The 15,261-nt window shown below is 37.1% G+C and overlaps 1 protein-coding gene across 2 annotated transcripts in view; it reads right to left on the reverse strand.

Moving 5' to 3' along the window:
- LOC126235991 (esterase E4-like) overlaps positions 1-15,261 on the reverse strand; it is a 102,117-nt gene that overhangs the window by 72,387 nt on the left and 14,469 nt on the right. For both annotated transcript variants that reach the window (XM_049944986.1, XM_049944987.1), the window contains exons 2-3: positions 10,971-11,099; positions 7,617-7,776 (exon numbers count right to left, since the gene is read on the reverse strand). In XM_049944986.1, coding sequence (XP_049800943.1) covers positions 7,617-7,776; positions 10,971-11,099 — 289 coding nt within the window. The remainder of the gene's footprint in view (positions 1-7,616; positions 7,777-10,970; positions 11,100-15,261) is intronic.

Genomic DNA, 15,261 nt, shown 5'->3' on the forward strand with positions numbered 1-15,261 from the left:
ACCATATGTTTCATTAACAATGTTATGAGTAAAGTAAGCCATTCACAAAGGGTGGTCTCCTTTCTCCTTTGATGAACACAAGTTAAAAACCTGGGCTGCAATCCCTAACACCTTATTTATTTAATGATCAATATTTCCTTTACATGTCATGGTTGCACTCCCTTGTGCCATTAGTTTATATTTCACCTGGTATTCCTCATTATCATATGAGTGACTTGTTTCTATTTGGTGTCTGCTCTTTTCATCTACATCTACATCATACTCTACAAGCCACCTAATGGTGTGTGACAGAAGGTACTCCTGGTACCACTAACTGATCGCCTGTTCTCTGTTTCACTTGCAAATGGTGTGCAGGAAAAATGATCGTGGGTAAGCCTCTATGTAGCTTTAATTTTTCAAATTTTCTCATTGTGGTCATTTCACAAGATGTATGTGGGAAGAAGAAATATGTTGTCCAACTCTTCCTCAAGAGGACTCCCTCAAAATTTTAATAATACCCTTCTCCATCATGCAAAATGCTTCTCTTATAACTTCTGCCACTGGAGTTTGCTGAGCATCTCTGTAACAATCCTGTGTCAATCAAATGAACCCATGCTGAAGCGCATTGCTCTTCATTGGAACTAAACCCCCCCCCCCCTCTCTTTTCTATCAGCCTTATATAAAGAGACCTTTCAAAACTGCCATGTCAATGTAGTGGCCAAAAGAAAGTCCTGTATATTTTAGCTACAGCCATCTTGTTAAAATGGCTGTGTAATTACAGGTTACTATTGAAAAAATTAACTTGGTACTTCTGTATTTAGTGAAAAAATTATAACAATTATCACCCTTTCTTTCCTGAGGAAGGAACAGAGTGTTATGCAAGGTAGGAGAGTTTTTTATAGTTATTGTTTCCATTGACAGTACTTACTTGGAATTTGACCTCTCAAAGATAAGTACTTGACAGCCATTCTGTCTCATTGTACCTTAGCATTTTCTTGAACTGAACATGTGCTTTGGTATAATTCTTTGTTTCTCATGTCTTATTATTAGGGGAAGTCAGAAACCATTGGCATGGTTAAGCAAAGTTGCTCTACCTAGCTGATAAAAAGAGTATCAGTTGAATCTGAGATCTCACTATTATCCAGTTCATAAAGATTGACCCCTGATTTTGAGCTTATATCCTGGTTAACAAACATTGATAAGTTGTATGTTGCCAGAACTGTGGAGATGTCTACTTTTATTTGATGTATAAGTATTACATTGTAGTTGAAAAGGGGGCAAGATACAGGCTTATATTTAAGAGAAAATGTGCTTATTCAAGCATTTTTTGATGACTGTCAACTCTGAAGATTCACAGAAGTCAGACTGTAGTTACATCAATAATTTTAAGGTGCAATTTGCCTAGTGGTGATATGTATGAACTAGATTAAAATTGCAAATGTGAGCTATGTAACTGCCTTTCACAGCTGTTATGTTTTTCTGCACATATATCTACATAAAGTGCTAATATCACATGTTTAATTTATTTGCTGTTGCATCTTTTTGTGTGCCACATGCTCATATATGCTACATTGCTGGACATTTGAACAGAATTTTAATTTCATTGTTCATTGTTGCAGTAATGTACATATTTGAGTGGTGCCTATTCTGTCACACATGTCCAAGAGAACAGACGTCACTTGTGATGATGTGGCTGGTGCATACATTTATATTAAGTAGAGAATGGGGAAAGAAAGGGAAAACATGGGTGGGAATTCATGACTTCCAGCCGCCTAGGGCTCTGTGTTAGTGTAGCAGTGAAAGTCAAAAATTTGTGCTAGACCAGGAATCGAACCCAGATCTACAGCTTCTCCTGAGCAGTTGCCTTAATCACTTTGGCCATCTGGACATGACAACACTACGGTGCCTTGACATTTTTTCACTGTGGCTGCACTAGTATTGTCCCAATTCCTATGAGAATGAATAATTTGTGAGTAGGGGGCTAATGGAAGAGGGATGATGCATTCCATATTTCAGATAACTGTATCAACCAGCCACATCATCACGAATGGTGTCTGTTTTGTTGGACATATGTGACAGAACAAACATCACTCAAATATACAGGGTGTTCGGAAATACCCATTACACACTTCTAGGACTTGTAGAGAGGAGCGAGTAGATAATATTTTGACTTGGAACCTATGTTAGAAATGTGCCATTTCCATGCTACAACAAATTTTAAAAGATGCTGGTAATACAATCACTCATACAAGTAATTCATTAGGTGTGACCCAGTACATCACTTGTTTTACAATTCCACTCAGTAATAGCCAAAGAAATTGCTCATGTACTCATTGAAGACCTCTCTTCAATGTGATGCAGTACAGCCTCTTCAAGTTTGGGTGAGCAACATTTCTTTAGAGCATCACAGTCATGCCAGCTGACAGTGAAGGTACCCTTTCTCGAAGCCATTGCGTAATTGTGGCTAAAAAGGTATGCAACAGACATAGTGGAGAACAACCTTGATAAAGACAATGAGCAGCTCTTCCATTACTGTGAGCTTTGCCATTGGATGGATCGTGTCTGTATTCTGCAAATGTGTATTCATTCATACTGTTCTAACATGCACAGACATATGAATAAGGCTTGAAGCAGGTGAGAGAGGTAGGATGTACTTCACATGGCATCAGCTGATCTGACCTAACCCACCCCACCATGACTAAGCTGTCTCCTATCTACCAGCAAACATGCTGTCAAATGGCTGTCACATGGAAATGGTACATTTCTATACATGGGTTCTTATTCAAAATATAATGTACTTACTGCACTCTAGTTCTACAAGTTTATAACAGAAATTTCTAAACACCCTGCATACATTTTTGTAATAGCATGATGGCTTCTTGACATTTGTTTCAGTGCAGATGTACTAATATTGTCCGTACTCCTATGGAAATGAATAATACGTAGTTAGGGGGTTAATACACAATGGATGCTGCAATGCAGCATTCAATAAGTTGAAGATTTGAGTCAGTCAGGGACCATATCCAGATGGCCTAAACAGTTAATGCAACCACTCATGAGAAGTGGTAAATCTGGGTTCGAGTCCTGATATAGAACAAGTTTTCAATTTCTACCATTGCATTACCACAATGCCCTGAGCAATTGGAAGTCACATCCCTATTGCCTTCCTTTCTCCACTCTCTATTTCACATAAACATTGCTACAGTGTTTACATAATAGCTTGGTGTCGTATGTGAAACAGTTGTGCTGGCTCTCGTTGTTATGTATTTATGTGAGACAGTCCTCATGATATAATTAACTGCCCTGTGTGAGACCATGCGCCATTGGTGGACTTGTGAGAAGTCCAATGTGATCATTGTACATGCTTACTTTAGGGCTGAAAAAGAGAAGGATGAAAGCAGCTCTGTACCACACCCAGCAAATAGAACTTCTGAATATTTCTGTATTACTGAAAGTAGAGTGAAATGAATTTCCTGGGAATATACAAAAACTTAATGTCTTTTGTCATCAAAAAAGGGTTTGGCAAGTTACAGAAGTTTCCATTGGACAAGTTTACACAGGGAATCATCTGATATGAGTGAAATAATGCTTTGGCGCAGTAATCGGAAATTGTGCTTCAGATACAGAAAGTTCAACCAAAACCTGTGCTGACAGAAAATAACAGAGTAGCTGGAAAAAGAGACAAGTTCTTGTGGGAAATAAGACACTAATGAATTTTGGAGTGATGCAAATCATTCCAGAAGTTTGGATGGCAGAAACGAAAAAAATTCTTGTGTATCAGAAAATGTATGCAGCTATCACAGAGGAAGGGCTCTATTATTGAATGGATGGAAACCAATAACACGGAGCTTTCAGCTAATGCCACATCATATGAGGAATCTAATAAGGCAGACCTTGTGACCTCATTTGCTCACAAGAATAGCATTTGGAAAGTTTACTGTGCTCAGTTGACACAAGAGTTAAACTTCTATGGCCATTCAGTTTATGTGGGCCTTTGTGAAATAGACATGCACAAACCGCCTGTTGTCTTGATACAGTGATAGACATGTTGCTGATCCAAGTAGATGACTGCAATTGCTGCAGCAAGAACTCAACCAGCAGCAAAAGTGATTAAGGCAGGTTTTATTTTTTTCTTTCTTCTCTCCTGCAAAATTTATTTGGGCAAACCAATTTTTCATTTACTGTTAAAAATGTACCATATAATTTATTGTTCATTTATTAAGAGCTGCTTGTATATTAAGTGTTCACTTACAATTTTCTATTTTATTTCCCTCTACTTGCAACAATTAAATGCACATTGCCATATTGGAATACAAATGTGAAGTCTGTAATGGGACATCCTTGTCTAGCATTACTTTTTGTTAACAGTAGTTGTCGATACTAGTATTATTTTTTGATTTTTGGGCAGGTCAGTGTTATCTCAGTTGCTTTTCTGATAACTTTCATATAATTTTATTAATTTTATAAATAGTAAGTTGTACTTCATGCTAAAATTTATGAAAAGAGATTACTGTATAAAATATTTTAGTTTCAATGTTAAAACCAGTTAAAACTAATTCTGAATGTAAAGTTAATTTTTTTTTAGAAACACTCAAAATTATGAATTATTTTCACTCTTACAATTTCTATTATTAATTACGCAATCCTGTAGTGTTTACTATGTTTATTACGGATTCATTTATGAAATGATAAACAAAATTAATAATGTAACAAAAAATAGCAGGAATTCATTTGTTAAGAAAAATTGTGAACCCTTTGGAATATTGTTATTTCCACAGGGAGAGAGTCATAAGCTTGCCTCTGATGTGATCGGACATATTTTTGCATAATAGGTGCGAACAGTGTAATTTTGGACATCTAATCAGAACACCAGAGAACAGGATCATCAGAAAAATTGTGGAATAGTAAGTGGAATATTAAGTGGATTACAGAAATCAAGGAAGGTATGGATAAACTACAGATTACATTGGAAGACCTAAGAAACAAAACTGACAAAATCAGGAAACTCACAGGCAACCCAACCAGACTGCAAACGAGAATCAGCAAACAGACAATAGGAAGGGTGATATCCAATGAAGAAAGAAGGATGAGATCCAAGAGAATGAAGAAGTACTGGGCTGACAGGAAACTGAAAAATTCTTTGTATAAAGTAGGCTAGAGTGGTCCAATGAAGGCCATAAAATGTAAATAAATAAAATACTAAAATATGAAAAAATCAGTGGAAAATGTATTTTCGAAAAACATTCTGCAACAACAATATTTCAATTTATTTAGTTCAAACCAACTATGAGGACCTGATGTTAGATTTTCAGCTTCAAGAATGAGACCCCTAGACAAGAACTGGAGCCATCTCAGCATGACAAGCTAAGTAAACTTGAAAGTTTTTTGTAATCTTCACTCCTCTCAAATCTTCATAAAAGATTTTGCTTATGAAGTAATTGGACTGGGAATTGTTTAATGTGGACAATTGATGGAAGAAGGAAGAAGGGGGGTGATAACAAGTTGCCATTGTAGCTACTAATGCAATTGCTTTAAAAACTCTTAACTGACAAACATGGGGAGTTTTCTTTAGTAATGACATATGATGTAACAAAGAAAAGCTCAAGCTTTACAACCATACTTTCTTTGGCACAATAGTTACAACAGTGGTATGCACAGTGGCACTGTCTTGCATTTGTCATTATACCAATGAAATTACTACTGTAATCAGAAAATAAGAAAAATCCACTTGAAAATAGAAAAAAGGTTGTATCTCTAAACTTCAAAAAGGAAATTTTTCTCCAAATTGCTATCTGGCTTCTATAAAACCTCAAAATTGACTTTCACAAAAAATACTCCAAAATCACATTTTCTCTTAAATATTACAGCATACAACACACTGATTTCCATCATGCAGTGCAACAAGAAAAGGAGTTCAAAGTCAGGGGTCAATCACTATGAAGTGGATAGTAATGTCTGGGCAATTCGTTGTTGCAGTTCTTATTTATTGCCATATAAAATAATAGTGTACAATTCTCTTTTTCAATAGGAAAATGGATGAGAGAAGAGTTGGGTATAGATAAATGGTGGACAATATAAAAAGTGAAGTTTATTTTTTGATTTTAATGCTATGAATATTATGCAGAATGTAAAGCTAGTAATGCTACAGCTTTCTTCTTCTGTGAAACAATCAATGACATTTGATGAATTTTTGTGTCTGCATTGAACCACAGCATATTTACTAATATTTTTATACAGGGTGGTGCAGGGGAATGGGAAATTTTGAACGTTACAGTTGGAAGCACAGTAGCGCCGGCAGATGTTCAAAACTTTGCACAATTGATGTGAACGCATTGTCATTTAGTAATCATGGAGAACTTGACTGGTGCGGAACGTGCAGTAGCTGTGAGAGTGTTTTACAAAAATGGTGATAGTGCGACTGCTGTGCAGAGAACATTTCGACAGCATTACCAGCTTGGATGTCATGGACCTGTCCCATCTGTGCATGCGATTACAATGTGGGTGTGTAATTTTGAAGAAACAGGACCTGCCTTGAAAAAGAAACCTCCAGGTGGCATTCCAATGGTACATACCCCAGAGAACATTGCAGCTGCTAGAGCTGCAATCGAGAGAAGTCCTCGCCGCTCCGTTCGACAGCATTCATCTTCACTAGTGATTAAGCGACGAAGCTTACAAAGAATACTGCACGAATTAGACTTCCATCCCTATAAGTTGCAGATTGTGCAACACTTACATGAACGAGACCCAGCGTCACATATGGAGTTTAGTAGCCAGATATTGGCTAAAATCAACGAGGATGCGAATTTCCTTGGTAACTTATGGATATCAGACGAAGCCCATTTCCACCTGAATGGATTCGTGAACAAACAGAATTTTCGTTATTGGGCACAGGACAATCCTTGTGAGTTTCACCAGCGACCACTACATAGCGCCAAGGTCACAATATGGTGTGCTGTAGCATGTCATGGTGTTATCAGCCCTTATTTTTTTGAACGTGAGGATGGTAGTGCAGTGACAGTAACATCCGCTCGATATGTTGAAATGTTTCAAACATTCTTTACACCGAGACTGTACGAGCTTATTCTTAACGTCGAAAACATGTGGTTTCAGCAGGACGGAGCCACGTCACACACTGCTCGACAATCGATGGCAGCAGTTCGTCAATTGTTTGGAAGACGCATTATTTCATGTAACGGTGACATTGCATGGCCTGCGAGATCCCCTAATCTTAGTGTGTGCGACTTCTTCCTGTGGGGATATCTTAAAGGCAAGGTGTACCGTACATGTCCTACAACAATCCATGAAATGAAGGAAAACATTGAAAACGAAATCACTGCCATTCCCCAAGATTTGCTACACCGCGCATTCCAGAGTTTTCATAACAGGCTGTTAGAGTGTGAACGTCGAATGGGAGCACATCTTTCTGATGTCATCTTTAAAAAGTAAAGAGACACTTTTGTACATTTTGAGTGTAAAGCCATACTGAATAATGGCATACTGAATACATTCACTTTCGTTAATAAATTACTAGTTTTATGAATTTATTTATGGAAATGACGTTATTACGAAATTTACTGTTTCCCTGCGCCACCCTGTACTTTGTTAAAGATAAATCTAGTGGGTTTTGGGCAACATACCTAAAGCTCCAAGTCTGTAGTTGAGAGTCACAAGAACTATGTCCTCATCCAATAGATACTGAGGACCAAACAGGTCGCTTGTTCCTCTAAAAAGATAGAAGGCACCAGGGTGTAGAAAGACCATCACTGGTCTCTTTGGGTTTCTAGTATCGTCTGGCAACTGGAATTATAGAAATGTGTATAAATTAATCTACTTAATTCCTTTGAACTTGTATTATTTACTACTAAGTCATCCCAATCAAGTCATATTGTTATGAAAAATTCCTTCATTTAGCATTAGCACTGTGGAATCCACATTTCATATTATCTTGGATACAATTTACTGGATTAATATGATTATTATTAAGAGATTATTTACTCTGTAAAAAATCAGTAAAATTAATAATCAACAATCTCATGTTTTCAAGACTTGGTAGATCTGAGGTATCCTACTACAACATTGTGCAATATAGGCAAATGTGACTTCATATTTTGTATATCTAAAAACAAAGATGATGTGACTTACCAAACGAAAGTTCTGGCAGGTCGATAGACACTCAAACAAACACAAACATATACACAAAATTCAAGCTTTCGCAACGAATGGTTGCTTCATCAGGAAAGAGGGAAGGAGAGGGAAAGACGAAAGGATGTGGGTTTTAAGGGAAAGGGTAAGTAGTCATTCCAATCCCAGGAGCAGAAAGACTTACCTTAGGGGGAAAAAGGACGGGTATACACTCGCACACACACACACATATCCATCCGCACATACACAGACACGAGCAGACATTTGTAAAGGCAAAGAGTTTGGGCAGAGATGTCAGTCGAGGCGGAAGTACAGAGGCAAAGATGTTGAAAGGCAGGTGAGGTATGAGCGGCGGCAACTTGAAATTAGCGGAGGTTGAGGCCTGGCGGATAACGAGAGGAGAGGATATACTGAAGGGCAAGTTCCCATCTCCGGAGTTCTGACAGGTTGGTGTTAGTGGGAAGTATCCAGATAACCCGGACGGTGTAGCACTGTGCCAAGATGTGCTGGCCGTGCACCAAGGCATGTTTAGCCACAAGGTGATCCTCATTACCAACAAACACTGTCTGCCTGTGTCCATTCATGCGAATGGACAGTTTGTTGCTGGTCATTCCCACATAGAAAGCTTCACAGTGTAGGCAGGTCAGTTGGTAAATCACGCGGGTGCTTTCACACGTGGCTGTTTGGGCAGAGATCTTTCTGCCCAAACTCTTTGCCTTTACAAATGTCTGCTTGTGCCTGTGTATGTGCGGATGGATATGTGTGTGTGTGTGCGAGTGTATACCTGTCCTCTTTTCCCCCTAAGGTAAGTCTTTCTGCTCCTGGGATTGGAATGACTCCTTACCCTCTCCCTTAAAACCCACATCCTTTCGTCTTTCCCTCTCCTTCCCTCTTTCCTGATGAAGCAACCGTTGGTTGCGAAAGCTTGAATTTTGTGTGTATGTTTGTGTTTCTATCAACCTGCCAGCACTTTCGTTTGGTAAGTCACATCATCTTTGTTTTTAGATATATTTTTCCCATGTGGAATGTTTCCCTCTATTATATTGACTTCATATTTTTGTAGATTCTCTTCAGCAGAGGTTTTCAGCACATTCTTTGTTCATGCTCCTTATGACACTGTTCTGTTGAATTCACTGTCCTTTAACAGTTAAAGATCAATTGCAAGCACTGAATCAATGTGTGATCAAATGCTTCTGACTGAAAGTTCTTTGTTCTTTCCATATCAATATTCTCATTTTAAAATCTGGTTCTGAGGAAATATGACACACACTTTTGGCTGCAACATAAAACTGCAAAATTACCCGACTATTTTCATATTAGTTGCTATCCATTTGTCATAATGTGACTCATGTTTTCAATCTGGGTCTCTCTTTCAGAAATTGTTCCAAGGATTGCAAACATTTATTGAAAGTCAGAGCAACCAGTTATTCACAGTGATATAATAGGTTTTCTGAACTTTTTACAAACAGCCTCCAGAAATAACTGAACAACCTCATTCAAAATAGATCAAAATATCTGGATTAAAACTGATAGTTTGTCATATAAAGATATTGTTGGAAATTAATATTAGTAAATTAAAACATCAGTTACTTTTCAAATGCATTCCCTCAACAAAATATAATTTCAGAATTTTACTTATAGATTTAGTTGTATTGCCTAACATTCATAATAACAGTATTTCATTAAGTTTTTATTTTGGTAATATTATTGCAAATTTCATCTTTCATATTTTTTTGTCCTTCTATCTTCATATAAATCCTTTTCAGTCAATGTATTATGAGTGTAATTTGCTTGCATACAGAGCTGACACTCTGAAGGACTTACATTTTTATTATGATGTTCTGAAATAGGCACAAAATTGCTCCGATGCTTAATTTAACATAATGTAAAACGTAAATCGGATTTAGAGACATGTCATTATCATGATATGTTGATCAGCTGATGCTGTAACAGTGACATTACTAGCCACCATGTCAAAAGAAGCTGCCTCAGCCAAAGAGGGGCTGTGTGACCAGACAGCATGGGGGGGAGGGGGGGGGGATTTATATACTATGTGTGACGTGTGTCACATCCATATTTTCATTACAGATAACATTATGATGGGAACATTTCTGCCACCTTATAATTTTAACAAAGGCATGTGTGCACCTCTGGATAAAACAATGACATCAAAAAGATAAGTGTATCCATGGACATCAAGGATTCAGGAAACTCAAATGTATATTCAAAGGGTTTATCTGCCTCTGGATAAAACAATTATATCAGAAAGATAAGTGTATCCACGGACATCAAGGATTCAGGAAACTCAAATGTATATTCATAAGGGTTTGTCTACTTTCCCAGATATATTTTATGTTTATCTCAATGTATTTTACTTCCTTCCTTTAACTTTTAAACTATGAGGCAGAATTGCTGAGGTGTGAGGACGTAAAATGTGCACATTTCCAATTGACACATATAAAGTAAAAAATACACACTCCCTAGCTTTTAGAATTGCAGGTAATTATTCCTCCATAATGGAGAAAGGAGCTGGCTTATTCTTTCAAATTATGAAATAACTGCAAGCTCTGAATTGTAGAAGATCTCTGTCTGTGATGTCTATGTTTTATTGTACCTACCTAACTTCACAATTTCTGCATTGGGAGCTGGCATTAGTTTAGTATGTAGACCAACATTTATGCAGATATATACAGTAATGGAAAAGGATTCATGCTGATGGAACAATGATTTGAAGGTATGTATCTAAATTAATGAAACATGTTGCAAGGAGAATTTTCCATTAACGTTTTGGAGCTATATATTTCCTAAAACAGATAGCAAGTGTCTATCATAGAAGTATTTTTACTTACTTTAGTTGTGTACACATTGAGAAACAAGCAGTCTTCAGAAGTCTGGTTAGTGTTTTCTGCTTCAGGACATCTTGCACCATCCTTTGTGGCATCCGTTACACCATCCCATGGATTTAATGGTACTGGTGGCTGCAAGTTCATAATAATATGTGATAATTTGCATCATATCCATATTTTATTTACATAGGTTTTTTTAAAACTTTGTCTTTATTTACATCTATAGCTACACTCTGAAAATTACTGTGAAGGAAGTGCTGTACTATACATAAGTGTTACTTCACGTTTCTTTTGCATATGGAGTGTGGGAAGAAGGATTGCTCAAATGCCTCTAATCTTGTCTTTATGATCTCTATGGGAAGAATGTTACAGCGTAAAGTCAAGAGCTGGCACGCCAGTCGAGAATGATAGAGAAGGGAAGGCTATGAGAAGAAGTCAGCCAATCACATGCTGACTGGACCTCTCTCCAGGACAACAATGTGACAGCAGCAGCCCCTATGTGAAGAGGACATAAGCGCTGCGACCAACTGGTGATGGCCAGTTCAATAGCAACATCAACTCTAGTTACATTGCTGGTAGTCACTATGTATCTCAGACTTGAGAACTGCCTATTACTGAAGAAGATTAATTATTTTGTATGTTGCCCTTTGCTTGTGACACATCAGTGTAATTGCAAAAGATAAGTAATGTAAATTTCATTTGGTTTCATTTGGTAAAAAAGCTCATTAATATGATTTGTCTGAATGTTTGTCTTGCAAACCAAGTAGGGAGGCTTCCATCACACCACGTATTTGGCAGAGAGTGTGGAGACATAATAAAGAATATTTAACTGGCTGTAATCCATTGCAAAATACTGACAAGAGTTATTTTCAGAAGAATCGAAAAACTGACAAAATCCAACTTTACAGAAGATCAGTTTGGGTTTTGGATATATTTAGGAACATACAAGGCAGTACTGACACTATAATTTATTTTAAGAGATAAGTTAAAGTAAGGCAAACATACATTGAAAGCATTTGTACATCTGGAGAATGCTTTTGCCAATGTTGACTGGAATATACTCTTTGAAATTATGGAGGTAACGGGGATAAAATAAAGGAACCGAAAGCTTATTTACAAGTTGTACAGAAACCAGACTGCAGTTGTAAGAATCAACGGACATTAAATGGAAGCTGTGGTTGAGAAGGGAGTGAAACAGATTTGTGGACTATCCCCAATTTTATTCAAACTGCACATTGAGCAGGCAGTAGAAGAAGAAATTTGGAGAAGGAATTAAAGTTCAGTGAAAAAAAATTAAAAATTTCAAGGTTAACTGATGACATAGTAACTCTCCCAGAGACAGCAAAGGATTTGGAAGAGCAGTTGAATGGAATAGACGTGAGGAGGACATAAAATGAACACCAAAAAAATAAAACAATGGTAATTAAATTAAAAAAGGCAATACTGAGGGAATTAGGAAATGAGACACTAGAAGTAATAGATGAGATTTGCTATTTATGCAGCAATATGACTGATTATAGCCAAAGTAGAAAGAACAGAAAATGCAGAGTGGCTATAGCATGAAAAGCATTTCTGAAAAAGACAAATTTGTTAATATCTAATGTAAATTGAAGTGTTAGAAAGTCTTTTCTGAAGGTATATGTAGCTTTGTACAAGACATGGATGATAAGTCATTCAGACAAGAAGTGAACAGAAGCTTTTGAAATGTGTTGCTACAGAAGAATGTTGAAGATCAGCTGGAGATGTCGTGATACTAATTACGTGGTAGTGATTTGAATTGGGGAGAACAGAAATTTGTGGCTCAGCTTGACTTGGTTGGCAGGACATATCCTGAGACATGAAGGAATTGTCAATTTGATAGCAGAAGGAAAGGGGGGCGGGAGGAGGGGTTAAAATTTTAGAGAAAGACCAAGGGGTGATAACATTAAAGAAACTTCTCATGAAATGACCTCATCAGAGAAATAAGAGAAATTCTAGCTCATACAGAGGTGTAATCACCAACAGTTGCTCTTTCCATGCTTTATTCATGAACAGAGCAGGAAAGGTCGAAATTATTTGATAGCTGACTATACCAGCAGGGTACTGACCTTCAAGTGGTCCACACCACAGAAATTTCAATCAAAAAAGAGTTTCTTTTAATACCATGGTGCAACATTCCTTACAATAATAAAGGAATTACACTTAGTTATTCTGTATGCGCTTAATCAGCTGAATCTTTTAGTGGACAGGTGATATGAATTAAGTCAGTATTTACCATTAAAACCCTATCCTCTTTTGTGTCAAATTCCCAGTGATGCCTGATCCACTGTTTGGCAAAAACTACTAAAACTTTTAAAAGAATGATTCATGGAATTTTAGCAGTTTGAAGTGATAAAATTGTTAAGACTATTGTGGCCACTTTCTGACAAATTGCCTGCTGGCTTCTGTCTCGTGCTCTTCACACAACATTTGTTGGACTATTTTTCTGCCATTTCACCAGCATGATTGGCTGGCACTGACAATGCTTCACCCTTCAGGCTGCCAGTAGCAATGGAGGGTAAAATTTGACAATGCCAGACACTGGTGCTGGCAAAACATCAGGAAAATTGACAAACAAACTTCAGCCAAAGAACACAAAACAGACATCAACAACCTTTTGTCAGTTTGAAGTGACATTGATTTATGAAAAGCTAAATCTTCGATACCTCATCTTATCCAATCCAGGACTCATAAAAGTTTTTACCTCCCGTGTTCAGGCACAGATTCTTGAGCTCTTAAAAGTTTGGTAAACCCACTTTCAGATAACTTTATTTCCTAACAAGACATTGCGGGAAAGTATTGTATTTGATTTAAATGAATACTGTTGTTCATAAGAATTTCAGAAGATGAGTACTTGAAAACTACAGGAGATACAGAAACAGATTCATATCACTGGATGGAGGAAGTTCTTAAGTAACATTAGGGGTGCTCAATATGGGCACTGTTTGTGACTTGGCCAATGTACTGGGTGATTATAATTAAAGTGCAACTGCTCACAGAGGTTCAGTATGGGCTGTAATTATTGTGTGGCAGAACAACTTGGTAACATTCTACAGCTTTAATGCAGAACCAAATTGTGCTGGAAATAAATTAGTTACAGTTTTGGCCAAAAGATACAAATGTGATACTATGAATGCAAGAAAGATGTCAATGAATGTCTCCATATGTAATGGATTGGAAATGAGGTGTGGGCAGAAAAGGTAAAATAAGAGATAAATGCATAATGCTGATTTATTATTATTAACTGCCAATTACACTGTTTGTTCAGTATGGACACAGGAGATTTCAGTGAGATGCTGCATCCATAAAAGGACACACACATGCAAATACAACTCAGACTCACATGACTGCAGTCTCTAGCTCTTGAGGCCAGTCTGGCATGACTATGGTCATATGTATGCGAGTTTCATGTGTGTGTGTGTGTGTGTGTGTGTGTTTCATATTTCTGACAAAGACCTCATTGGGCAAAAGCTCACTTCCTGATAGTCTTTTTGTTATGCTTATCTGCCCCTTGACTTCTCCACTATATGATGAGTAGCCACTATCCTTTTCATAATACTGTTACATATTATCCTGGATTTTCCATTGTTTGATTTTTTCTGTATGTCTTGTAGTTTTCACAGCATCATCTTCAGAAACCATGGAGTTACTAATGAAAAACCCTGTAAAAAAAATGCATCCACTTTGTTATCTGGCATTTACCAAACAATCATGTCTGCTTATAGTTACAATACGTTATTTTTAAAATGTAGATACTGTTTTTTTAAAGGTATAACTTTGTTGTCACACACTTCACATCAACACTGAATAGGTGATTCCTTGATGTCTTAAATGTGTCCTGTCAATTGAGCCCTTGTTTTGTTGTGACATAAATTTCTTGTCTCCCCAGTTCTGTTCAGTAGCTCCTTATTAGTTACATGATCTACCCATCTAATCTTCAGCATTCTTCTGTAGCAGCACATTTCAAAAGCCTCTATTCTTTTCTTGTCTAATGTGTTTATTCTCCATGTTTCACTTCCACACATGACTACCTTACAAATATTTTCAAAAAAGACTTCCTGACACATAAATCTATACTTGATGGTAGCTAATTTCTCTTCTTCAGAAATGCTTTCCCTGTCATTGCCAGTCTACATTTTACATCCTCTCTACTTCAGTCATCATCAGTTATTTTGCTGCCCATATAACAAAATCCATTCACTGCTTTAAGTGTCTCACTTCCTAGTTCACTTATGTGTCAACTGATTAAATTTGACTACATGCTTGTTATGCTTGT

This window comes from Schistocerca nitens, chromosome 2, assembly GCF_023898315.1.
Source record: "Schistocerca nitens isolate TAMUIC-IGC-003100 chromosome 2, iqSchNite1.1, whole genome shotgun sequence".
NCBI lineage: Eukaryota > Metazoa > Arthropoda > Insecta > Orthoptera > Acrididae > Schistocerca > Schistocerca nitens.